This window comes from Pelodiscus sinensis, chromosome 13, assembly GCF_052426305.1.
Source record: "Pelodiscus sinensis isolate ZL-2025 chromosome 13, ASM5242630v1, whole genome shotgun sequence".
NCBI lineage: Eukaryota > Metazoa > Chordata > Testudines > Trionychidae > Pelodiscus > Pelodiscus sinensis.
The window spans coordinates 44955190-44981869 of NC_143064.1; the positions used below are offsets into that span (position 1 = coordinate 44955190).

General features: G+C 56.1%; 1 protein-coding gene across 3 annotated transcripts in view; it reads left to right on the forward strand.

The window, feature by feature from the left end:
• Positions 1–473: 473 nt before the first annotated feature.
• The window catches only part of DRP2 (dystrophin related protein 2), a 38210-nt gene continuing 12003 nt past the window's right edge, over positions 474–26680 (forward strand). The window contains exons 1-16 of one of the 3 annotated variants that reach the window (XM_075896730.2): positions 474–981; positions 5966–6113; positions 12743–12876; positions 13794–13950; positions 15232–15352; positions 17434–17702; positions 18577–18723; positions 19501–19579; positions 21275–21335; positions 22163–22224; positions 22575–22649; positions 23810–24011; positions 24290–24375; positions 24774–24931; positions 25157–25323; positions 26204–26315. In XM_075896730.2, coding sequence (XP_075752845.2) covers positions 6012–6113; positions 12743–12876; positions 13794–13950; positions 15232–15352; positions 17434–17702; positions 18577–18723; positions 19501–19579; positions 21275–21335; positions 22163–22224; positions 22575–22649; positions 23810–24011; positions 24290–24375; positions 24774–24931; positions 25157–25323; positions 26204–26315 — 1932 coding nt within the window. In that variant the 5' untranslated portion in view covers positions 474–981; positions 5966–6011. Of the gene's footprint in view, positions 982–5965; positions 6114–8607; positions 8768–12742; positions 12877–13793; positions 13951–15231; positions 15353–17433; positions 17703–18576; positions 18724–19500; positions 19580–21274; positions 21336–22162; positions 22225–22574; positions 22650–23809; positions 24012–24289; positions 24376–24773; positions 24932–25156; positions 25324–26203; positions 26316–26680 lie in introns of those variants that run through there. The other 2 variants (XM_075896729.2, XM_025178655.3) reach the window with 2 other exon arrangements.

Here is a 26680-nt window from a genome sequence, read left to right on the forward strand (position 1 = left end):
ACAGGAACATTTGGGGGGGAAGTTAGTGATTGGAAAGGGGGGGGAGGGTTGATTGAAACACCTTCCTTGCCGTATCTGTAAGCTACAGTATGTAGGAATTGTGTTCAGTGTGCTAAACAAGTGACATAGAGTCTGAAGCCCAAAGTTTGGATCCACTCCAAACTTCCCCAAATGTTGCTTAATTTAGTTGGCTGTAGAGCTATGAACCAGATTGACATGAGAATGTCTCTGCCTCTGAAATGTAAGGGGATTCAGATTTGGGTTTGGCTTAGGTCCATTTCTAAAAACAAGGGCAATTAAATTATATGCTTCTGGAGGATAGAGGTCAGGTATGTGGTTTGTAAAGAAATGGTCATTTTCCTCTGACGAGGGGTTGGACAGCTGCCAGAGGCAGGATGCCAAATGAGATGGAGCAAAGGTCTGACTTGATTCAGCAAATCTCCCTAAACGCTGCCATTTGAGCAAATCAACAAATGCTGCTGAAATGGACTTCTAAATAGAAGCAATTCTGTAGACTAGATTCCCCAGTGAAGCAACAATCATATTCTAGAGTCAAATGCAGAAGTGGTTTAGCAGCGACTATTAGTTTCTTTTGTCAGACTGGTTTTCAGCCAGGACAATGGGCCAATCTCTCCCTTACTGATTCTGAAGCAGGTGCAGCTTGATCAGCAAGAGGAAAAATCTGCGTGGGGTTTTTTTGTTTTTTTTTTAAAGCACCATCCAGTTTATCTTGAAACCATCTTAATGCTGTGCCATTCCAGCATGTAAGTGTCATGCCAGGACCTGCACGTGACACATTTCTCAGCAAAGTGATAGCGTGATCTGGAAATCCATGGCTGACGTTGTAAACGCATTTTGAAGTCCTGCCGCAGCCTCCTGAACCGGGCGATGCTGTTGTCTGCACATCGTTTGCAGCACAGGGCGTATAAACTGGAGGAAGAATTGACCAGTTTCTGCTGGGGCACCCGTTACCAGTGAAAGGTCGGTAATCTAGGGGAAGCCTGCACCATTGGCGAGAAGTCCGGCTGATACGGCATGAGGCAAAAGGCCAGTTGTCATTTCATGAAGGCTTTGCCTTCATGTCTGTGAATTCTTACCTGTTCATGCAGGTCTCGGCGTATCCTCTTCAGAAAGGCACACGGGGAGCCCACGTGTCCCACACGCAGACGGTGCGGCTGTCAGGCCTCTGGGCCTCTCTGCGGGTCCAACGGGAATGCTTTATGGACTGGCTCTGATGAGGAAGTGACGGCTGGAGATGTATAGGGAACCCTACACCCCATATTGTGTCTTCTCCTCCACCTGTCACCCGTAGCATGGCCACAGAATGATCAGTTAGTGCTGCGCTGAAGAGTGTTACTAGGGGTCTTTTTTACACAGTGCCCCGGGAATAATCCAGGGAGGGAATTTTTATACCAAAGGCCTGGAGGCTGTAGTACTCCCCAGGGCATGCACACCTGCACAAACACAATGGGACCAGCTGTTCTGCACTCTGTAAAGTGGCTACAGGTCCAGGGGCCTGACCTCTGCTCCGTCGCCAGGGTGTGCTGTTTTATCCCCTCGTTGCCTGCGAAGGCCAGTACAGATTGCCTTGGGTGGGAGAAACAGCTGAGATGGGCAAGTATTTATCTCCCTCCTCCACCCCACCCTCCAGAGTGGGGGGTGACTCTAAGACTGGGGGGAGAACCTCAGGCCTGGGGGTGGATGCAGCCCCTGGTTTGCCTGGATCTGGCCCCCGAGGCTCAGGGCTCCTCCCCCACAGCATTGGGGAGCCCGTGCTGGTGTGCCAGGCCCCCGCCGCCCCGGCTCTGGTGTGAAAGGGGAATGTGGAGAGTCTCTTTCTCCTTCTCAGTCGGGGGCCACGTCCGTGAGGGAGGCTGGGGGTTGCATTTTTGTGGGGTTTTTCTTCTCACTGTGCGCAGCCCCCAACTGATTTTTCTGTGGGTTAGTGGCCCCCGACCCAATAAAGGTTCCCCACCCCTGCTCTAAGAAGCAGTCTACTCACAGGACTATGCCCTAGAGAAACGGAGCGTGCCCAGGGGATGCAGCATCCCACACCATGGGCATGTTCCCTACCATAGATTAGCTCATCTGTCCAGTCCAGTTTAAATATCCTGAGTGATGGGCCTTCTTCCCTTCCCTTGGGAGCCTGTTCTACAGCTCCTCAGAGCTCCCTGTCGCTGTGATGGCCTCAATTTTGCCTTTTACTTTCCCCCCACGTGATTCCCCTCTCTCCTTGATGCTAACGGCCTTTGAATGTCTGAAACCGCTCTGTCCTCACTTAGCCAGGCCATTACAACGGCCGCCCTTGAAATAACTCTTCAGTAATGGTCCCACTGGCTCCCAAAGTCCATGGCGCCCTTGCTGGTGGAGCAGGCAGCACTTGTGGGGGAGATGGTGCCCTCTGTCCACACCAGGACTCTTGGCTTTCTCATCACTGCCACTGAGTGTCCGGCTGTTTGCTGTAGGCGAGTGTTCCTTGGCCAGGCTTCGTAGCTGACATGTCGCGGGCACTGCGCGGTGTAGAGCTCTGGTTACTATGCTTGTTTTAGAGGCTCTGCTGAGGCGGAGAATCTCTCCCTGGGCGCACATGCAGTGGCAGGGAAGGCGTTCAACTAGCAGGGCTGTTGCTTCTATTTCCAGCCCCGCCCATTCTGCCTCTACTGAGTCCGAAGGGTTTTATTTCCTTAGGGTGCTGCATGGTGCGGGTGGGATGCTTTGCATGACCCAGATCACTCCCATCTCCACATAGCCCCTGCCCCCCCTTTTGCCTCAGAAATCCAGCTTCTGTCGAAAGTGGGATGGCCCCCACCATTCTCTGTCAATACAGCTGCCCGGGAGCCTGCAATCCATGCATGTCCTAGCTCCAGAATTATCCCCTGACCTCCCTGCAAAGCACGGCCGTCCTGTGCACAGATGCTGCTCCAAAAGCAAAGAGCAGGAACGGATGGCAGGCATGGGCAGTCAGGGCGCACTGCATACTCCAGCAGAGGGGTGTGGAGGAGCATCCGAGCCCCTCGTCCTGCAGCCAGACTGAACGGAGTATGGACTCTTTCATCAGCGCTGTGACCCGGATCGTCCAGCTACATCACATGTGCTGAAAGGGAGTCTCAGACTTTCAGCCCCATTCTCAGCTTTGCCACCCAGCCTGGCCCATCAAGGGATGAATTTGGGGGAGCAGGAGCAGTCCAGGCCCTTTTAGGAGTTTGTGAGGAGTGTGTGCAGGGGATGCAGGAGAATCTGATATTAGCAATTGTGATGCGTAAGGCATAAGTCATCCATAGTTTCACTGGAGTTACACATGGAGTGGTTTGCAAAAGCCCAGCAAATCTGCAGATATCTGGGGTTTATTGTGCAGATATGGATATTACTCGCGCAAGAAGCCACGAGTGTAGACACACCCTTAGTGTGTGTCTGTGAGACTGAGAAAGGGAGGGAGCAAACGGAACAGAGGCCTGCGAATGGGAGAGAGAGACTGGCTATAGCCGGGGGACTTTCTCTTCGTCCAGTGCTGTCGGAATATACTGCCGCCTTCTGTCTGAGAACCCGTCAGAAAGCTCCTCAGTGTTTCCAGGTGGGACTGTGTGTGAGAGCCAACCACCCCAGGGAGGCAGCCATGCTTTCTGCCAGCTGCCTGGCTTCGTCTTTCTCACACACCCCTTTGGAAACTGCCTTGGGGTGGCTGTAGGGCTGAGGACTGGAGCGGGGTTCTAATTTCTGTAGGAAACCCGACTTAGAAGTGGTAGACCTGGAAGGGGGCCGAGTCCCTCAGCGCCGCAGGGGCATACGCATAGGCAACACTTAGCCATCCTTGTCTGTACCGTGACCTTCTGGAGTGCCGCGCTGCACAGACGTGCCCCACGTGACGTTCACATTCATTGTCCGTTTAGCCTCAACATGAGTCCCCTCACTTTGTGCTCTACCGCTCTGTTCCTCTCGTGGCGCTGTCTTGTGGTGAGAGATGTGATTTTTTTTGTGCTTTGCCCAGCGACTTGCTTGGGAAAATCATTTCATTTCTGTGTCTCTCCACTTCCCCGTAGCTTCTTGTAAAACCGGCACGTCAGTGTTGTGCGTTTGGATGTATGTTTGTAAAGTATGTTGGCCTCCTCACAGGAAAAGTGACATGGAAGGGCAAGTGCAATGATATAAGCTGGGGCATTTCCAGGTGTCCCCCTTGAACTTTTCCCGCTTTAGCAACGGCCCCAAACACATGGAAGCTATAGGTTTGGGACCTGATTGTAGAACGGTGTCCTCTCTAAAAGAAGAGTTCCTCATCTCTCAGCTGCTTTGCTGCCTAAACTGAAATTCAGAAGCAGAACAGTGGCTGGGAGAAACAGGTCAGGGACCAGAGTTAACCATTTTAATGTAATATACGTTATAGATGCCTTTTACTAGGAGCAGTAATGACCCATGATGTGGTGTGTGTCTACGTATCTTCAGGGGTTATATACAGACTATATATAGGCCAGTCCTTTTTATGCATGTAAAAGTCTGTGTACACACACACATATATACACATACACATACATACACACACACACACACGTGGCTACGTCTAGACTGGCACGATTTTCCAGAAATGCTTGTAACGCAAAAGTTTTCCAACTAGATTGGCATGGACGCTTTTCCGCAAAAGCACTTCTTGCGGAAAAGCGTCCGTGCCAATCTAGACGCGCTTTTGCACAAAAAAGCCCCGATCGCCATTTTCGCCATTGGGGCTTTTTTGTGGAAAACAAATCTGAGCTGTCTCCATTGGCCCTTTTGCGCAAAAGGACTTTTGCCCGAACGGGAGCAGCATAGTATTTCCGCAAGAACACTGACAATCTTACATGAGATCGTCAGTGCTTTTGCGGAAATTCAAGCGGCCAGTGTAGACAGCTGGCAAGTTTTTCCGGAGAAGTGGCTGATTTTCCGGAAAAACTGGCCGGTCTAGACACAGCCAAGTCTGTATATAACCCCTGCAGATATGCAGACACACACCACATCATGGGTCATTACTGCTCCATATCTACAGGGGTTATATACAGGCTTGTGTGTGTATGTGTATATATATACACACGTATACACACACAGACTTTTACATACATAAAAAGGACTGGCCTATATATAGTCTTTATGTAACCTCTGCAGACACACACCATATCATGAGTCATTAGTATATACTATATGGCTATGTCTACACTACGTGTTTTGTCGGAAGAGGCAATGCAAATGAAGCGCTGATTAGCATTTTGTCGTGCTTCATTTGCATAATCTATTCCAATCCAGTTTTGCGCAAGAGGGCTTTGTGCAAAAACATGCAGTGTGGACGTGTCCGTTTTGCGCAAAAAACACTTTTTGCGCAAGATCTTTCTGCCTCTCCTATAATATCTGCCTCTGTCCAGAGCTCTCACACATGGTTTTACCGTCAATTTTCCTTCCAAACACGGGATGCATTTATTATTCCTGCCCCTTGGAGGGGAACTGGCAGCAGTGCTCCTAGTGCCCATGGCAGCTTTCCCCACTAAACGCTATGGCTCCATCTCTCAGCCCAAAGAGAAGACACTCTTGCGTGCTGTTAAATCTGTGGAACTCACAGGGTTTTGTCAAGGCAAATTACTTACGAAAAGGAGTAGAGGGTTATATGAGCAAGAAAATAGCATCTTCAGGGAGACAAGCTGGAGGATAAAAATGACGCAGCCTTTCAGCCCTCATGCTTCAGGACAGACGCTGATCTGGCAGATGGGACCAAGAAGACTTTTCCCTCCATGGTTCAGTATTGTACAAGGAGTGCATTGCGTGTGTGTGTGGGGGGGGGGGGGTATATGCCTTTCTGAGAGGTATCTAGGACTGGCCACAGTTGGATGCAGGCTTCTGGGTCTTTGTTCTGTCCTCCTATGGCGAGATCTAGTTTTCTCCCTGCAACTCAGCCAGCTCTCCTGAATGATGGGACCTGAGAGCTGACCCAATGGATTTCACCCTGTTTCAGGTGCCCGTGCCCAGAGAAGTCTCCCTCCCCATGAACCTCCGTGCTGATGCAGCCGATGGTCATGCAGGCATGCCCCTACACCTTGCCACGATGTCGTGAGCGGCGTACAGCGGAGCAGCTACGTCCCAGCAGCACCGCCCAGGCTCAGGTAAGCGTGCCAGGGCTTGCTGGCAGTCGCACGTCGCCTTCTTTTTTTTAATTCAGAATTTTAGTGAGAGTTGCCAAACTTCTGTATTTATAGCAGAGCGGCACCTCCTACATTCCCGGGGCTGTTATTTCCTCTGTCTCCCCCGGTGCCTGCAGAGAAGAGGTGGGAAATGTGTCCCTGCTGCTCAGAAACCAGAAGGCAAAGGGAAAAAAAAATCCAAGTGTTTTTCAGTCTCCTGATTTTGACCCTGATCTCGTGATTCGTTGGGGCCTGACTCGTGATCTTTGAACTCTGGGGGTTGGCGATACTGGGTGTTGGGACTGTGGACTCTATTTCCCTTCGGCCCTTTAGGTCAGCCCAGGCTTTGGGTCAGGGGCAGGCCTGTGCTAGTCCTGGCTGGACAGGCTGCGCCCAGTAGCTGAGGGAGTTTCAGCCGTGTGGCCTGCGTGTCCCTCAGACACTGTCAGTGGTCACTGGGTGGGTGGGTGTTTCTCTTGCAGTTCTTGTGCTGAGCAAAGCCTCGGCCAGCAAGTTGTCTCGCCTGCAAACGGGGAATGAGCCGTTAACCCAACAGCCACGCCAATGGCGCAGAAATGCTGCTGTGCTTGTCTGATCTGGAGGTTCAACAGAGGCTCTGCCCTTTCCCTCCCCGTGTGGCTGAGGAGTTCGGGACCCGCTCCCCGCAGCCGAGTGGTGCTGCCCTGCATGAAGCAAGGGCCTCTCTGGCCTCCGCGTTCCTCCTGCTGGCTCCAAGGAGCTCGGTGAGACTGAGTCTGGGGCTGGAGCCCAGCGCCGTGTGTTCCCGCTGCACTGCAGGGAGCTCTGGGGAGAAACTGTGGGAAGTGTGAGGCGCTGGCGTCTGTCTGAGCCGGTTCCGGGGCTGGATGCGGGGCTCGCAGATGAGCCTGTGACGTTCTGAGTCAGTGTCTGTGGGGAGGGGGTGGCTGCGGGCAGCTGTTGCCAGGAGTGTGTGAGGGGGTTAACAAAGTACGCAGGCTGGAGGGAGAGGGAGAGCAGAGCGAGCAGCCTGCCCTGACCATGCTGAGGGGGTGCCCATGGGTGCCGCGGGGCACTGGCTCTCCTTGGGGCCAGCCGGGCACAGGAACGGGAGCGTGAGGAAGCAGGGAAGCGGACCGAGTCGAGAGCGGCCTCGGGGACACTTGCAGCAACCAGCCGCTGCTCTGGAGAGAGGGTGCCCGAGGTGCACTCGCCACCCATAGTCACCCACCCATAGTCACTCCTGCCTTCTGTGCTGCAGGGCCAGGGCAGTTAACCCCCTGCACAGGCAGCATGCCAGGCCACCGGCTTGCAGGGCAGTGAACCTACCGGCCGCCAAGGCCCCCTCCCTGGGCCGGGCCTTCCTCAGCAGGGCTGCTGGCGTCGCTACTGTCCTGGCCTCGGAGCGGACTCCTGGCCGGCTGGGGGAAGGCGAAGGGCGAGGCCCCTGACTGCGAAGGGCGGGGGGGAGAGGAGGGGCCCGACGGCAGGCGTGCAGAGAGAGCGAGAACGAGAGAGGGAGCGATACAGGGCGCTTTTCATCGGGTTCCTGTAGGTGGGACGGAGCATGGAAACAATGCTGAGCTGCAGCCACTTCAAAGGGCTCCGTGGGAGCAGACGGGGCCGGAATCCTTCTGGCAAAAACAAGATGTTTTCCCTGGACGTGGAGGGGTGTGCGCCCGCCCAGGAATGTTGATGTTGACATGGGGGAGCCCCAGCTGCGAGGGCGGGGAATGCTGAATCTACAGAGGGGCTTCCCTGTGGCTCCTCAGGCAGGCCCTGGCCAGCGCTGTGATGCCCACCTCCGCTGAGGCCCACCCGGCGAGCCCCTGGCTTGTCCTGGCGCCGTGAGCCAGGGCCCACCCTTCCCCCGAGGCCTGGGCAGGGTGTCTGGGAGTAATCGTGGACCCCTGTGGCTCGTTCAGTGGCACCTCCCTCTCTCCTTCGTGAGGGGCGTTTCTCGTTTCACCCCCTGCCCGCCCACACACCCTGTCCTGTCAAGGAGCTTGACTCTCTTCCCTGACGTCTCCACTACAGTGGGGCTCAGCCAGAGACCCAGATGCTCCCCGAGTTGGGGCGAGTTTTCAGGCCCCTCGACGGACCATTCCTTCAGGACCCCGTCCATTGGGGATTAAACTCTCAGATCCCGCACTCCATTTCCAGGAGCCAGATGGCCCAGGGGCCGCTGCCTTATTACTCTGCCGAGCGCTGTGGTGTCTGTGGTCGGGGCTAGCTGTGACACGCTGTCCCCCCTCGGTGCCTTTCACAGGCGTGTGCACACAGGGTGACTCCTGGGACCCCCGGCCCCCCACACCCAGACTGCTGCCGTGGCACCCGCAGGGGTTAAGACAGGTTGGAGGGAGCTGGAATTCCACCAGGACAAAGCGATGATTCACTGGCGCAGCGGCTGCCGCCGCGCCTCCCTCGGGATTCCTGGGGGGTCAGTAAACAGGGCAGCAGCTCCTCTCAGCCCTCCCGTCCTGCTCCTCGCCCGCCCTCTGGTCCCTTCCCCTGCCTCGCTTCCCTGGGCTGCTGTTGGCCTTTCTCCTGCTGCACGCTGCCTGGTGCTGGCTGATGGCACTGAGACGAGAGGGGGACAATGTTCTCCCCTGTGCAGCTGCCGAGCAGCCACCCCTTGGATCCCTGGCTCTGCACAGGTAGGGGAAGCTTCAGAACCTCCGCGCGTGTCTAAAAATAGTGCTGTTCAGGTGCGTCTCATTTCTGGAGGGGGAAGGAGCCAGCCAGCCTGCTCCCTCGGCCTTGCTTTCCCGTGTTCACCTGCAGGGGCTTTGTTCGGGGAGAGCAGGCGGTGCACATCTGGCCAGTGCCTGGCAGCTTCCACTCGGGCTCATTCAGAGGGCACAGTGAGTGGCAGGCATTGTGGACTTCTAACCTTTTCCTAAAGGTTCTGGAGAGGATCCGGCTTCCTGTGGGGGGTTATCCATGCAGTCCGCTAGAGCCCTCAGCTGGGCTGTTGGCCCTAATCCCTCGGCAATCCCCCTGGGGTCAGAGAAGGTGGCTTCTGCCACACGAGGCTCACCTACTTTGGCAGCGTGAGTATTTGCCCGAGAAATGTATTGACTTTCAGGATGCCGGCAGCAGCTTTCGCTTGAATGATTTATGATCGGCATGTCTCGGATTCCTCTGTACTCTGTGTTTGATGGTTTTCGGGATGCTCTCTGGAATGACGTGGCAGATCAGGGACAGAAAATGAAACAGGCCCCCCACTGTAATCATTAAGTACCTCCCTACCTGGAGATACAATATGATGGGGACTAGTTTAGCTACAACTACTCAAGAGAGAGATCTTGGAGTCAGTGTGGAGAGTTCTCTGAGAATATCCGCTCTGTGCAGAAGCTGTCAAACAAGCAAACAGAATGTTAGGAAATATTTAAAAAGGGATAGAGAATAAGACAGAGAATATCTTATTGCCTCTCTAAAACCATGGTGCGCCCTCATCTTGACTACTGCGTGCAGATGCAGTCGCCTCATCTCAAAAAAACGTATATTGGCATTGGAAGAGGTTCCGAAACGGGCAACAAACATGATGAGGGGTTTGGAATGGGTCCTGTGTGAAGAGAGATTCAAAAGACTGGGACATTTCAGCTTAGAAAAGAGGAGACTAAGGGGGGATATGATAGAGGACTATACAATCATGACTGGTGTGGAGAAAGCGAATAAGGAAAAATTATTTACTTGTTCCCATAACATAAGAACTAGGGTTCACCAAATGAAATTAATAGACAGCAGGTTTAAAACAAGCCAAAGGAAGTTTTTCTTCACGCAGCGCACAGTCAACCTGTGGAACTCCTTGCCAGAGGATGCTGTGAGGATCAGGACTTTAACGGTTCAAAAAGAGCTAGATAAATTCGTGGAAGATAGGTCCATCAATGGTTATTAGCTAGGCTTGGTAGGAATGGTGTCCCTAGCCTCTATGTGTCCGAGGCTGGAATTGGATGACGGGGGAGGGGTCACTTGATGATTCCCTGTTCTGTTCCCTCCCTCTGGGGCATCTGGCATTGGCCACTGTTGAAAGACAGGATGCTGGGATAGGTGTATCTTTTGTCTGACCCAGTCCGGCCATTCTTATGTTTTCTTGGTGCTTTTCTGGGGAGAAGGGTGAGAGCCCCAGTAATCTGGAAAACCCTCATTGTGATGGATTCTAAAGCCAGAAGGGGCCAGTTTTTCCTTCTATGCCAGTAACTCATAGCATGGTCACCTCCTCTTCCTCCATGCTCCAAACTTACAGGGTGGCTGTGCTGTTTGAAACAACTACCCTTCCCCTAAGAGATGGCTGCACTCATGAAATGATGCCTGTAGGGTATGTCTACACAGCAGTGTTATTTCGGCATAACTAATGTTATGCCGAAATAACAAAGAGCACGTCTATATAGCAAGCCGTTATTTCAAAATCACGTCTTACTCCAATTCCTGTAACCCTCATTTCACGAGGAGTAAGGGAAGTCGGAGGTAGAGTGTTCTCCCTTCAACTCCCTGCTGTATAGACAGCGCCAAAAGCCATATGAAACTATTTTGACTTCAGCTACGCAGCTGACGTAGCTCAAGTTGCATAGCTTAATTCGGCTTTTGCCCTGTTGTGTAAACGTTCCCTTCCAGATCATTTGGAAAGCACTTTGGGACGAAGGTTGCTAATCGTTAACTGTTACCGCTTTTGAGCCTTGCCAAGACATTAGAAATGTAATTTCCCAAGCAAAATGCAACAGCTGCCCACCTGTGACAACTGTAACTGTGTGTTTTGGGAACAGGCAGAAAGTTACTCTGATGGTCACACACCAGCCCTTCCCCATGCACTCCAAATACATGGTGTATGTGTCTTTGAATCCCACTTCAATCACGCCTCCCCCCAGTTGCTTGCAGATGTGACTGGCAAAGGGACAGTCTTCGCAGTTGTCAGGGGAGGTAGCGCCGTCTACTGATCAGAACGCTGGTGGGGGAGCCAGGAGATTAGGTTCAGCTCATAACGCTGCAACCCATTCACTGTACGAGTCCTTTCCCTGTGCCATGCCCTGCTTTCTCCCACCTGTAAACTGTCAATAAAGCTTCCCTTGCTCCCACGAGGTTGAGGGATGTACAGTGCACGGATGAAAAGCACTCCGGCATGCAAATAGGTATCGTGCGAGAGCCTTTCTTCAAGTTACTGGAGTGTGTCTGGAATTGTGGCTCTCCTCCTGAGTGTCACATGCCTGCACGCTCCTCCTGGAGCGGGGGCAGAGAAGAAGCAGTCTCTGGCATTTGGGTCTCTGGACTGCCAGAGCATGTTGTCACCTGTAGAAGACTGCAGGTGGGAGCTCATAGTCTGTCTTCTGTGGGGGCGAAGGCTTCAAAGCCAGGGCCATTCATATTGTAACAAATCTGTGCTCGCCTGCACCTTCCTGGTTGTCACCGTGCGGCACGCTGGGGCCGCTAGGAACTGAATGGCAGCAGCTGGACTAAAACTAGAGGCGTGTGCGTTTTGCTGCTTCAAAAGCACCAGCTCTAATTGCCTACGATGAATAGGAATCTCTATTAGCTGGTAGTGGTGTGGAGTCTAGGGAAAAAACGGGATCGAGAGTAAGACCGAGAATGTCTTACTTCCTCTGTATAAATCCATGGTACGCCCACGTCTTGAAAACTGCGCACAGATGTGGTCACCTTAACTCAAGAAAGTTATCTTAGCATAGGAAAAGGTTCAGAAAAGGGCAACAAAAAAGATCAGGGGTTTGGAACGGCTGCCATATGAAGAGAGATTAAAAAGACTGGGATTTTTCAGTTTAGCAAATCGGAGACTAAGGGGGGATATGATAGAGGTCTATAAAATCATGACTGGTGGGGAGAAAGTGAATAAGGAAAAGTTATGTACTTGTTCCTATAACTTAAGAACTAGGGGTCACCAAATGAAATGGATAGGTAGCAGCTTTAAAACAAACAAAAGGAAGTTTTTCTTCATGCAGCACACAGACAACCTGTGGAACTCCTTGCCAGATGATGTTGTGAAGACCAGGATTTTAACAGGGTCCAAAACCCTCCCCCAAAAACTAGATACATTCATGGAGGACAGGTCAATCAATACTTACTAGTCAGGATGGATAGGAATAGTGTCCCTAGCCTCTGTTTGTCAGAGGCTGTAAATGAGTGACAGGAGAGGGATCATTTGATGATTACCTGTTCTGTTTACTACCTCTGGGGAACCTGGCATTGGCCACTGGCAGAAGACAAGATACTGGCCTAGATGGATCTTTGGTCTGACTCAGTATGGCCATTCTTATGTAATTCTGAATCTGTCCAATAGAGGGCAGTGGTTGGACATGTGTGGATGCTGGAATACCAGACCAAGAAAATCTGGGAGCATAAAAGTAAAAACCCCTCATCCCACTGAAGTGTTGTAAATGCTGGTAACGTTATTGGTCACGCAGCCAGAACATCCTTCCGGTGCTTTAAATCCTTAACAAAACATCGAGACCATCTGTGATGCAGGCTGGCATTTCAATCTCTGTACAGAAGGTGAATCCAGTACATAAATGTTAAGGGTTGTGCCCACGAACACACAGTGAGTCAGTGGCAGAGGTGAGAGCAGCAGTCAGCCATGAGCTCTAGCCATCCTTTAGCTGCAGTGTGTTTGTGTTTCTGCCTAGGTTAAAGCAGCGGAAGATGGTGAAGGAGCGTCCCGTGTAACCCCGCAGACTCCCAACAGCGCCTACGGGCCCCAGCTACCCCTGGAGATGAATCTTTGTTGGAACGAGATCAAAAAGAAATCCCACAGCCTTCGGTAGGACTCCGAGCGGTGGGAGCTTGCTGGTCTTCACTGTGCCCTGGGGCTGCCCGTGGGAATTGTTCGGCACAGGCCTTTCGATCTTGTTCTGTGCATTTGCCACCCGAGTTCGCTGTGACTTCGGTGCAGTTTCCCCCGTAAAGCAGAGACAAATCTCTGAGCCACCCACTCCTTTGTTGTACTGCCTGGCGTGTATTTTCCTTCCGTTTGCCCTTGTCTGTTTGTCTCTTCTTTCCTCCTGTCCCTTTATCTTTTCTTCCCCTGCCATGCTTGCTGTTTCTCTGCTCCTCGCTCCATTCCACACTGCAGCTGAGCACGTGCCTTTCCGCAGCCCTCTATGATTACAGCTCCCCAGCCAGCCTCACTGAGAGCTCAGCTGGGGCATGTTCATTGCACTTTGCCTCGACACACACATTCTCCTGGAAACCGTCCCGCTGGCTACGACATACAGCCAAGTCCTTGCCAATATGGGTGTAGCCAGAGCTCCGGCCGTGCCATGTGCATGCACGTGTCTGGGCCAATTCTTCTGACCTCCCCCATCACGCACTTGGGGATCAGAAACCGCTTAAGGGCTTCTTCTTGCCTGCCCCTGGTGACACCAGCAAGGACGTGTAACCCTGAGCCCCTGGAAATCACCCACAGAGGGGGCCCTCTGCGGCAAGCCATGCCAGGGCAGAATCCGTGTGCCTGCTCACCTGGGACAGGCTGAGGGAGCCGCTCCCCCGTGCCTGGCAACAGGGCAGGATCTGGCCTTCTTATAGTCACTGGGCAGGGGCCGGCTGCCCGTAGCTTTCCTGCCTGGCTGCCTCTCCTCTGGGCAGAAGAGTCCCACCAGGCTGCAGGGGCCCAGGCCTTTGTGAATTCCATCCTTGTTTCTGCTCTGTGACTGTTGGGTTCCCACCCCTCCTGCGCAGGGCTCGTCTGGAGGCCTTTTCTGACCACAGTGGGAAGCTGCAGCTCCCCCTCCAGGAGATCATCGACTGGCTGGGTCAGAAGGATGAAGAGCTCTCTGCCCAGCTCCCGCTCCGGGGAGACGTGCTCTTGGTGCAGCAGGAGAAAGAGACGCATGCGGTACGCTCCCTGGAGCCCTGCCCTCGCTCACCTGCCAGGAGGACCTGGCTCCTCTGCTCCACAGCTGTCCTTGCCGGTCCCCCTGCGACTCACTGGGGCCAGCACAATGTCCGTCCCTTGTGGGACAGAGCCACGGTCTCCTGAAAAGCTGCAGCCTCAGTTTCCCCTAGTGAATAACAGAATCAGTCCCGTTTGGAAAGCGCAGGGTCGTTGAGCGTGAAGCACGGAGAGTAAATCTGTGTGACAGAGGAAATGGATGTGGGGGAGCACAGCGAGCCTCCGTCACTGGTTGTTGGTTCTCATCGGCTTCCCAGCAGGCTGCAGTGTCCGAGTTCTCGCACGGACCGATGCTTTTCTTCGGCCACGCTCGGGGAGCCGGACACTTGCCTTCTGGGATCCCAGAGACCAATTTGGGTCACCTGTCTGACTGATCTACGGTGACGGGGACAGGGCTGCCCCAAGGGGGATGCAGGGTCTGGGGTAACTCCCCCTCCCCCGAGACCCAAGTGCAGGGCCAGGGCACTCTGCTTCCTGCCACTGCTGAGGCTGGGAGGCAGCGGCAGGGCAGAATGAAACAAGCTGCTGGGCTGCTCCGGATCCCACCACCGTGGTGAGAGTAGGGGGAGGGGGTGACCCTGGACCCCAGATAATCCCATGGGTCCTGCCCATATGACAGTCGGGGTGGCTACTATGAGCCCCCCCTCCCCCAAATGTGTGAGGCCTGGGGTGGCTGCCCCGAACCATCCTGTGGATGGGACAGCTCTGGAGAGGGTGTGGGAACCCCTGTGGTGTTATAGCACATAGACGTAGCAAATCTGATTGGCCAGTGTCATCCCATCCTAATGGAGGGAAATCCTAGAACCACAGGACTGGAGGGACGGCGAGAGGTCGTTGAGTCCAGTCCCCTGCCCTCGCGGCAGGACCGAGAGTTTAAAACCTTCCAAAGGGCAGAGCACCTCCCCTTCCGTAATCCACAGCCCAGAACACGCCCGCCACCGCCTGTTTGAGACACCGTCGAGCTCCCCCGATCTCTCTCCCCTTCCCGGTGCGGGGATTGTCCATGGATCCCAGGGCCGTGTATCCGTTAGCTGTCCTCGGGCGCTGAAACTGTGCATGGCCCCTCCACGCAGGCAGCGCTTCCTTCGCGTCTCAGTTACGCGTGCCGAGCCCGCCGCTCGCCGTGCCCCACAGTCAGTAATTCACTGCCGGCTCGGTGGAGGAAGGGAGTCGTTCACCTCTCTAATGCAGCCTTTCTTGTCCTGCTGTGCCTCCCCTCCGCAGGCTTTCATGGAAGAGGTGAAGTCTCGGGGCCCGTACATTTACTCTGTCCTGGAGTCGGCGCAGGCCTTCCTTTCCCAGCACCCGTTCGAGGAATTAGAGGAACCAAATTCTGAAAGTAAAGGTGCGTAGGGCCGGCCGCTCTCCTCCCCCTCCCTGTCAGCAGGGCCTAGTTCTCGGACCCTACGTGCTGTCGCTCCACGGGAAGAGATGAGAGCAGGGTGCAGTATGGCATCGTGGGCTGCAGTGCCACGTAGACGAATGGAGTGTGCAGTAGCATAGCACAGTGTAATGAAGAGAGGTTAAAATGACTGGGACTTTTCAGTTTAGAAAAGAGGAGACTGAGGGGGGGTATGATAGAGGTCTATAAAATCATGAGTGGTGTGGAGAGGGCGAATAAAGAAAAGTTATTTATTAGTTCCCATAATAGAAGAACTAGAGGGACACCAAATGAAGTTAATGGGTAGCAGGCTTAAAACTAATAAAAGAAAGTTCTTCTTCACACAGCGTGTAGTCAACCTGTGGAACTCCTTGCCAGAGGAGGATATGAAGGCTAGGACTATAATAGAGTTTAAAGAGAAGCTAGATAATTTCATGGAGGTTAGGTCCATAAAATGCTATTAGCCAGGGGATAGAAGTGGTATCCCTGGCCTCTGTAAGAGGCTGGAGAAGGATGGCAGGAGACAAATTGCTTGGTCATTGTCTTCGGTCCACCCCCTCTGGGGCACCTGGTGCTGGCCACTGTTGGCAGACAGGCTACTGGGCTAGATGGACCTTTGGTCTGACCCAGTACGGCCATTCTTAGGTAATGCCGGGGTGTTACCTTAGACTGCCACTCTGTGGGTAGGCCACCAATGAAGCCAACTTGACTAAAGCTGGCTTGGGTGTGTCTGACTGTGTGTCCATCACGTCTCCGAGGGCAGGGTAGACCCATCCGAGGTCATGCTACTTTGGGAGGGGCTGAGGCCCGGCATGTTGCAGTGCATGCTGGGAGCGGGTGGTGCGCAGTGCGTCCTTGAGAGATGCAGTGAGGTACACCAGGGCATCGAGCAGTGATGTAACAAGCATGCTGCTTGCCTGGGACATGAACTCTTGTGCCAGCCCTTCAACAGAGCCACCCCCCTTCTGGGAAGTCCCGGCCTTACCTGAGAGGTACTCTTCTGGCAGCTGGTGGAGGGCGCTCTCTTTCCTTGGGGGCTTGAGGGGTTTCTCCTCTTCCTCATGTCCTACCCCAACTGCTGCCAGCCATTGCTCCCTTCCTTGCAAAGGGGGCAGGGTCCAGATCCACTCTTAGTGTGTGTGTGTGTGTGTGGGGGGGGGAGCTCCTGTGCTTTCCCCACCAATGAGGAGGAGTGAAGTGACCTGCTATGGCCAATAACCAGGCCCCTTTTTCGGAGCACAGAGTTCTCTATGCTGATCAGCACTTGGCTCTGCCACTGACCTGCCTTTTGACCTCAGGTGCATCACTTAACCCCTCTCTGCACCAGCTTTTCCATCTGTGTAACAGGAATAGAATGCCCCTTGCATAGAGGGGCCCAGCTAGGAGGCCCTTAGGCAAAGCTCCCTTTGCCTTGAGGGGCTGTTTGCCCAGGGAAGGATTTCAGGCGTTGTGGTTTAAAGGCAGCAGACCCATCTTTGCTCCTTCTGCGGAAGATCCTGTGCCAGTGCACGGACACAGACCACAGCTGAAGCTACTGGTGGCCGCAGTCCATGAGAGGTCCTTGTCAGCCCTGCAGTGCCTGGCTGATGGTTCACCGCGGCCAATGGGGGATGTAAGGAAGCAGAGAAAAGAATCGCACAGGTGCATTAGGAAAAGCGGCCGTTAAACTCAGGAACGGGCTTCCCAGGGAAGTTGTGGAATCCCCACCGGGGGAGGCTGTTGAGAAGAAGGTTGGACAAACCCCTGTTGGGGCTGGTCTAGGCCTCCTCAGCCTTGCCTCAGCGCCGGGGGCTGGACTTGATGACCTGTGGAGGTCCCTTCCGGCCCTGCCTTCCGCTGATTCTGTGGTGTGAGCTGAAACTGCCCTCTCTCTCTCTCTCTCTCTCTCTCTCTCTCCCTCCCCTCGGTCCTGGGTTCCTCCTCTTCCCAACTCTCCCTGCTTCTCTCTCCCTCCTTCCTCTTGTCACCTCCCCCTCGGGTTGGCTGTCCCTGCTGCGGTTGGGCTCTCCCGGCTGCTCGCTGTGGCCCGGCGGCTTTGCCCGTAGATGCGTCTCCACGGCACCGGATCCAGAACGTCAGCCGGTTTGTCTGGAAGCAAGCCAACGTGGCCAGCGAGCTGTGGGAGAAGCTCACCGCCCGCTGCGTGGACCAGCACCGCCACATCGAGCGCACGCTGGAGCAGCTGCTGGAGGTCAAGGGCGCCATGGAGGAGCTTGGCGCAACCCTGGACCAGGCCGAGAGCGTGCGAGGCGCCTGGGAGCCCATCGGCGACCTCTTCATCGATTCCTTACCCGAGCACATCCAGGCCACCAAGGTACAGCTCAGCCTGTCGGTCCCTGCGGGAGACCGGGTGTGACGGCGCGTTGGGCTTTTCCTGTCTCCTGCACCCCCGTAGTGGCACGAACAGACTCCACCAGCCAGTAGAACAGAGGGAGTTTATTGCTTCTCCAGGATACAGCACAGCACAGATGTAATCCGGTTACAGAGCAGGCCTAGGATGCCTCAGCCCCCCTTCAGATGGGGGAGCCTGGGCCCCTAAATCCCAGCCCGTTGTCTAGGTTGTCTCCTCCACGATCCCAGCCAGAAACCTAACTCACTCACTTCCAGCCCTGCCCCCCAGCCAGGGCTCCACTCCCCTTCTTCCCATTGTTCTGCTCCCTGGGAGATAACTGGTCGGACAGGTTCGAAGCCTCCTTGCATAATGACTCACCCCCTGCCCTGCTGGGCCGTGCTGCTGACAGCAGCCAGTGGAGGTCACTCACAGCCCACTGCCCAGCATAGCAACCAGCAAGGTACCCCCCACTACGTCACACCGGGTGCTAGGGTGGATTTGGGGTGTCTGGGGGGGTTAATCCTGAGGTCTTCTCCAGTGGAGCATGTGCCCCTCGCTGTGTCCTGCTCAAGCCAGGCACTCTCGGGAGAGGCTCCTCGGCTAGCTGGGAGCGGATCAGTAACCCAAGCACGGGACCTGATTCCACTGGAGCGCTGGTGTGCACAGCTCCACCCTGGCTTGAGGGTTTCCTTCTGCGGCTCTAGCACTCTCAGGAGGGGAGGGCTCGGCAGGGAGGCCCCGGGTGTGGCCAGGCTGGTCCAGAGCATCCTGGGGGCATTACGGTGAAGGAATAGGGTGACGGGCTTTTCTCTCTGTCCCGCCCTGAGTCTCTTCTCTTTGGGCTGGCGGGCTGTAGCTGTTCAAAGAGGAGCTCTCCCCCATGAAGGATGGCGTGAAGCTAGTGAACGACCTCGCGCACCAGCTTGCCATCTCTGATGTGCACCTGTCCATGGAGAACTCCCGGGCTCTGGAGCAGATCAACACCCGCTGGAAACAGCTGCAGGTAGGCAGGGGGCAAAGGAGGGGAGCAGGGTGCCCTGAGGACAGTATGGAGAAGGGGCTGTCTGAGCACCCGGGGTCCCATGTCTGAGCAGGGGGTGGTGAGTGTTCAGTGGGGCTTTGGAGAACAGAGGCCACAGGGGCTCCCAGGGGCAGTGGCTCTAGGGACTCTGGTGGCGCCATAGTGAGGCTCTGGCCCGGGGGAGGCAAGGGAGAGGGCAGGCAGGTTTGGCTGGGAGGGAGGGGAGACCCAGGGAGGTGGGGCGAGGGGGGTACCGGGGCAGTGGGTCGCAGGGCCATGCCACCTGACAGCTCCACAAGCTGATCCCAGAGAGGTTCACTTTCAGTTCCAGCGGGGCCGTCCTGACTTCTGGAGCCTCGGCAGCCCCAGCACCTGCGCCCCCATCCTCCACAGGGGAGTGGGGCAGCAACACTGCAGGGGGCAGGAGTCAGGCAGGGAGGCTGGTGGGGCAACAGGTAGAAGGGGGAGCGGTGCAGCTTCCAGTGGGTGGGGGATTAGGGCCGCAGGTGCCAGTAGGTGGAGCAGGGGGCTGGGGGATTTGGCTGCCAGAGCGGGGAGTTGGGGGAAGGAGGGGGTGGGACACCAGAGCAGGGGGCAGGGGATTGTGGCACTGCCCTCAGCCGGCACTAGGCAGACGAAGCACAGGGCACTGCTTAATTAGGGACACAGGGGTGCCCCAAATGTCGTGGTGCCCTAGGCAGCTGCATATTCTGCGTGGGCCTAAGGACGACCCTGAGTTCCCGTCCCCCCTTCTCCCAGGCCGCCGTTAACGAACGCCTGAAGCAGCTCCAGGATGCCCATCGGGACTTTGGACCCGGTTCTCAGCACTTCCTCTCCAGTACGTGAGCCGAGCGTCCCAGGGTCCCAGCCCCCCCGGGCGGGAGAAGCCCAGCTCTGTGCCTGCTGCTTTGTACGGGCTGACACCTGCCTGCCTTTCCTACTGCCTTGGCCACACAAGATCCCTCCCGCCCCGGCCTCTCTCTGCCAGGCAACCCAATAACCAGCTAAGAGGAGGCCCGGTCGTGTGGCAGTTACTACGTGGCATTACCCAAGATGAGAACGCCGTGATGTAACCCACACGCCTAGTGTGATTCGCGATCCACGCAGCGGCACTCAGACCACGCACAGGGAGCGATAGGAACAAGGGAGCTCTACAGCCGGCCCTGAGAGCAAGCTGGCTTTTAGCTCAAGTGCTAGAGACGCCCCCACTAAGCTCCAGAGGCCCTAGGTTCAAATCTGTCCGGTTGTGGTAGTGGGGGATCCTCCGGGATTTGAAACCAGGTGGTGGTTACAATGACACCTGGAGGGTACAGGACACTGGGGCGGGGTGGAATACATCAGATCCACTGCTGGGTGAAATCACTGGGCAGCAGTGACCTGCATGGACGCTCGCATTTGGAAGTAGTGGCCTTTGTTCCCTGTAGCTCAACCTTCTCTGGAGACGAGCCTTGATGCAGGAGGCAGCTCCCCAGGGTACCATGATCCGTGCTTGCTGGCCACATGCACCAGTGGGTAGAGCGGTGCCCCGTGCAGTAACACGGACGGGATGACATGAGCCAAAACTCGCTCCCCGGGGACTCTTGGGTTTGTGCCAGACTGAGACTCCCGGGGCCAGGCGACCGACGGCCACAAAAAGGCCACAGGGGCGGAGAGAATGTGCCTGTTTTCCGCTGTGAGGCGGGATGCCAGTCCCTCACCGTTGGGCTGGCTCCATCAGGAGGCCGGGTGGGCAGCATGAGGAACCCAGCAGCGACTCCTGGAGCACACAGAATCTACTCGCCTGGCCCCCCTAGGCTCTAGTATGTGGGGAGGGTCTTTCTCCCCCTCAGTCGGGGGCTATGTTAGCGAGGGAGGGTTGTTTGGTTTTGGCTTTTGCTTCTCACTTGTGTGCGGGGCTCTGACTGATTTTTCTGGGGGTCGCCGGCCCCCCAGCCCAGAAAAGGTTCCCAGCCCTGAGAGAGACGCCGTGACCGGGGTGCTCAGAAATCACCAGCACTGAAAGGAGCTGGGAGTGGTACTGAAAGGGTTCCCCTTCCCCGGGCAAAGAACCTGGTGCTGCAGGCAGCCAAAGCAGTCGTGGCCTGGCTCCTCGCCACCCTGGTCCTTCCGCTTCAGAAAAACAGGCCTCTGGCCCCTGACCAGAAGGACTCTCTAATGGCAGCAGGGGCAGCAGGTGGATTTATTGGGGAGCCCAGTGGATTTATTGGGGACCCACACACCCACTGACCCCTCAAACCCGCCCACCTTGGGGTCTCAAGGATGGACCCTAAGGCAAAATTTCACTGACCAGGGACCACAGTTTGAGGCCACTGCAGAATCCCAGTGACGGGGTCCTGTCTGGGGCCAACTGTGAGGAACAGGATGAGGCTGAGGACCCACCAGGTTACTCCATTTCTGTGCTGACAGGGCAGGTGTCCCTGGTCCCCCCTTGCCTCTGCTCCCCAAGCACATCACTTGGCAAGCTGCGATCGCTCCGCCGAGAGGGGTTTGTCTGGCATGGCTTTAGCCTCTGTGTGTGTCTCTCTCCTTGCAGCCTCCGTCCAGGTTCCTTGGGAACGAGCGATTTCACCCAACAAAGTGCCGTACTACATCAAGTGAGTGTGCGCTCGGAGGCCGGCAGAGTGGCTGATCTCTCGGTCACGCTGTCCCAGGCTCGCGGCCTGTCTTCCATTCCCCGTGGGACTCGCCACTCCTCTCCAGTAAGGCCTGCGTGGCCTTGATGCGGTAAAACACAAATCCTGTCCGTTCCAGGAGCGTGTGCGGTGAGCTCACCGCCTTCCCATCTCAGCGGACACAGCCCACGTGGCCTCTTTTCCCCTGCGGGCAGATCTGTAGGCACAGTGCAAACTCCTCAGTCTCTGGTGCAAGTAGGAACCTCGCTGAGTCCCACGGTCAGCTGTGACTGGGGCAGGAGATGCGTTCCCTTGAGAACGCCCAGCAGGCTTTGCAGAAGGGATGTTTGCAGACTAGGGAATGTGCAAAAGGAGGTAGTTTGGCAAGTGCTGCTGTAGGGCACCCCCTAGTGTCTCTTAGCTGGTAAGTAAGGGGTGAATGCTGGAGGAGGATGAACCCACAAAGTCAGCCCAGAAGAGGTGGGGCTGGAGGTGCAATTACCAGTCAGGAAAGGACCTCTAGCCTCCAGAATGCACCCCTGCCTGTGCGCACTGGGAATCCCCTGGATATTGGTACCAGTCCCCTGCCCCCAATAAGAAGAGCATGTGGGCTGTCTCTGCACCACTGTGCTGAGGTGGAGATGCAGGGCCGTCAGATGATGGGCAGAAGCCTACAGATATCTGTGGCCTGGTTTGGGGCTGGAGAGAGCGCCCATGCGGGAATACGGCATGTACTTTGGAGACCCATCAGCCCGCTCACGTGTCTGCCAGTGCATTTCCAGCTTTAGTGACTTACCTTCTTCCTTCAGCCACCAGGCTCAGACAACCTGCTGGGACCACCCCAAGATGACAGAGTTATACCAAACACTGGGTAAGAGCAGCTCTAGGTACCTCCCCCGGGTACATTCGCAATCTCCCCCCGGCACCCTGAGAGCTCCCTGTGCTCGGCTCCCCTCGATACCAGGGTCCCAGAGACCCTGCGGAGGCCTGGCGTGATCTGTGCTGCCTCTAGTCACACACGCTCCTCCTCCCCGTCTGTCCCTGAGGGCGCGTGGATCCTCTTGCATGTGGGAGCTGGCACAGCGTCCTTTGGCTCAGGTTCTGTGCAGTTCAAGGGACGCTTTCCCTGCAATTCTGTGACGGGTGAGTGCTCCACCCGGCCGCTGAGCGCAGAGAGGCACAGCCCGCGGCGACGTTCACTTCTCTCGTGTCGTTTTGCAGCCGATTTGAACAACATCAAATTCTCGGCCTATCGGACAGCCATGAAGCTGCGCCGTGTCCAGAAAGCTCTGCGGTGTGAGTACCGAGTGCCGTCCTGGCCCTTGCTGCACAGGGGAGCTGTTCAGTGGCTGGCATGGAGCAACTGATTGGGGTGGCTCAGTGACACTGTCAACCCTCTTTGATCCATTTTGACAATTATGTTCATAGGTAGGGTCAGGTCCTACCCTCCTCTCACAGCCTCGGGGATGCTTGTGGCTTTTCAGTCCCATTTCCCCCGGATTTCACTTCTTTTTCTCTCCAGTGTGGCTGTGGAAGGCCCACACAAATTGGGGAAACTGAGTCAGTGGTCAGCAAGCCGCTACCCTGGTGGTGTCCAACCAGTTCTGAAGCAGTAGCCACTACAGTGGCTACTGCTGTAATGAACTAGCCACACTCAACCGGCCAAATAGTCACGTTGTTCAAGCCAGCTAGCCACACTCAATTGGCCACATAGCCACATGTGGCTAGTGGCTAGCGTGTTGGGACACCACACAGCACTACACAAAATGGGGCTTTCCAATGCCCAGAGTAAACACATAGAAAACCGTGAGACACAATTTCCCTGTAATCTTTCCATGGCTGGGATCTTAGTGGTTACCTAAGATTAACTAGATCAGGGCATTTAACTAGATCAGGACTACTCAACACACGGATTGTGGGCTGCATGTGGCCTCCGGCCTATTTGTTTGCGGCCCATGGTGCGGTTTGGGTTTACATGGGGTCAACATGAGGCCGCAGGTGGGCGCCAAAACACAAAAGTCATCAATATCATGGTCGTCTTACTCTGCGTTTCAGTAGTTCAATTCCCGGACTGTCATTGCTCAGTAAAAGTGCTGTCAGACGGGTGGACATCGGGGAAATGTTGCATTTTATTAATATCAACAGAACTGACTTAAATGGGTCCTGTGTGTTGTGCAGTCTTGCCTTAATCTTTGTATCCATGCCCGTCAGTGTGAAGGAAGCTATTTACATACATTTGCATATAGATTTGCATGGATCTGCAGCCACACTTAAGTTGCGGCCCTCGGCATGTGCCGTGAGTACCATTGTGGCTTGCAGGGCTTCCAAAGTTGAGTAGCCCTGAACTAGATGCTGGCTCTCGCATGATGTGTGTTTGGGACTGATGCCTTCACTTTCCCCCTCTTCTCTGATCTGGAATGTTTCCTTTCCCTGGTCTCTGCCTCTGGCCTGCCCAGTGGACCTGGTGACTCTGGCCACAGCCTTGGAAATCTTTAATGAGCACGAGCTGCAGCCCATGGAGCGTGTGATGGACGTGGTGGAGGTGATCCACTGCCTGACTGCCCTCTATGAGCGGCTGGAGGAGGAGAGGGGCATTCTGGTCAATGTGCCGCTCTGCGTGGACATGAGTCTCAACTGGCTGCTCAACGTTTTCGATAGGTACCTGCTCTCGGCTTTCTTGACTCGTTGCAGAGCCGCAAAGCAGTCTGGCCTGGCAGTCGTGTGGGCATTGCCAGGCCGGTGCTGGAAGGCAGCTCCCACAGCCATGGGCGGTGGCTCAGCTGGGCGAGGCAAGGCCCTGTGGCGAGGAAGCTGGCACTGCAGTGTCTGGGAGGAAGCTGGTGCTGTTGACCTCCCAGCAGGCGCTGCCTGGCTCTGTTAAGGAAACGACCGTCACAGAAGAGAGGGGCTCAGCGTCCCGCCTCTCTGTTTTTCAGCGGTCGCAGCGGGAAGATGCGGGCGCTGTCCTTCAAGACCGGCATTGCCTGCCTGTGCGGCACGGAGGTGAAGGAGAAGTTCCAGTGTGAGTCGCCTCCCGGGAACCGTTAGTCAAAGCAGGAGTGGGAGGTTTCGGGCTTTGTAAAGTTTCTGGGCTGCCTGAGGGGAGCCTCCTGGCACGGCGGATCTGCATCACGACTCCCCCTCGTTCTCTGAATCCCTCCGCTCCTAACGCAGTCGGCTGGGACTGTTCTGCTGCCGGGCAGGCGTAGACACTCCCCCAGGGGCAGCTGTGGCCCAGCAGGGTCAAAGGGCCAAACCTCTTCATCCCCACCCTCTCGCTGCCCTTCCTCTGGCCCAATTAAAGCTGTGTCCCTGGTCATGGAGGGGGAGGGGCTCGCACCTGCATGGCAGCAAGGGGAGCGTGTGTGGGGTGGGGTCTCTCATCCTTGGTTGCCATGGCGCTGGGCCTTCTCCCGGCAGATCTCTTTGGCCAGGTGGCGAATCCCGGCGGCCTGTGCGACCAGCGGCACCTCAGCATCCTGCTGCACGAGGCCATCCAGGTTCCGCGCCAGCTGGGGGAGGTGGCGGCGTTTGGGGGCAGCAACGTGGAGCCCAGCGTCCGCAGCTGCTTCCGCTTCGTAAGTGGCCTCCGCAGCGATGGGTCCTCCTCTCCTCGCCGAGGGGTCTGTCCAGTGGGCACGGGGGCCGGGGCCGCTCTGGGAGAGAGCCTGCTGCAACGTACACGACTTCTCTGGAGTGGCTCTGGTGCTGGCAGGGCTGGGGGCACGGAGCAGGAGCTGCCCCGGGGGCAGGCCAGCAGAGATCTCCCCTCGCGATCGGTGCCTGTCTCTCCTCTCCGCTAGAGCAACGGGAAGCCTGCGATCGAGGGGATCCAGTTCCTGGAATGGGTCAACCTGGAGCCACAGTCCATGGTGTGGCTGGCTGTGCTGCACAGAGTGACGATTGCCGAGCAAGTGAAGCACCAGACCAAGTGCTCTGTCTGCAGACAGTGTCCCATCAAAGGCTTCAGGTACGGAGAGCAACCAGGGCGCAGCTGGCTGAGGAGCAGGGGAGCTCTGCAGGAGCCTGGGGCGGTGGGGCACCGCCAGGCTGCATCTTCCCCCGAGTGCCAGTCGAAAATGCTCCTGGCAGACTTCATCCCCCAGGCTCTGTGGAGCTCGGGGGCGGGTGGGGACTCTGCCTGCGAGGGGACCACAGCCCTGTCTCCTGGAGGCGGTGTGCTGCGACCTGGCTCTGGGGGGCTGGCTGAAAGCTGGCCCAGCTGTTGAGCATCCATGGCCTCTGTGAAATGATGATAGATACATCCCTGGACAGAGGCCAACAGGAAGCAGCCGGCATGGCTACTAATGAGCCCCCGGCTGGCTACCTCAGCAGAGAGGTCGAGCTGCTTTCTTTTGCCAGGAGGGCAGAGACCCATCAGCAGGTCTGAGGGAAGCCTGTGCTGCCCAGGCTAGGCTTGGTGGTGGATAGAGGTGGTCTAGGCTGTAGCCATTCTGGAAATGTGACTGTCCGGCCTCTGCCCACGGGGGCAGTGCAAGAGCAGGCTGGCGGGCCGGGAAGTGGGGCGGGGGGCTGCCCTAGACTTGCAGTAGGTTTTAGATTTGACCTATGACCTCCATGTCTCAGTAATTTGAGGCATGGTCCTGCCACAAATATGAAGTGGACAGAGGGACGGAGCCAGCTGGCTTCTGGGGATGGTGAATGGGTCAGTGCCTCTGAGCCAGGCTTTAGATCCAGTGATGTCTGAGAAAAACGAGCTGCCATGACCTGTGACGAGCAACCCCAGGCTGGTGCACCGCTGAGAGGCCCTGAGGGCGGGAGAAGGGAGCGGCTTGGCAACCGTGCCTCACGGACTGGTGCTGTCTCCCTGACCCACTTCATCTGCCCAGGTACCGCAGCCTGAAGCAGTTCAACGTGGATATCTGTCAGACCTGCTTCCTGACGGGCCGGGCCAGCAAAGGGAACAAGCTGCACTACCCGATCATGGAGTACTACACCCCGGTAAGGAGCGGGGGAGCTAGGTCAGCCAGCCTAGGGCGTGGCAGGGAGCTCTCCCTGTCGTGCTGTACCCCCGCCCGCTGCGGGTAGCCTCGTACACCGCCAGAGGGGGATTCTCTGAGGCGTCGTTCAGCTGTGGCCCTGCCTGATGCAAGCTGCCTACACAATTGGGTTTTGCAGCGTCTGCCGCTCCAGCCCATTGGTGCTGAATGAGGACACAGGCCCCGATGCTGGGCCCGTTGGCACGCCCTAGCGCTGTGTGGGTGACACGCCTCTTATTCCGTGTGCAGCTCTTGGCACATGCCCTTGCCTGCTCATTGCATGCACACATGGCCTGTGCCCTGGGGACTCTCGAGGGATTTCTTTCC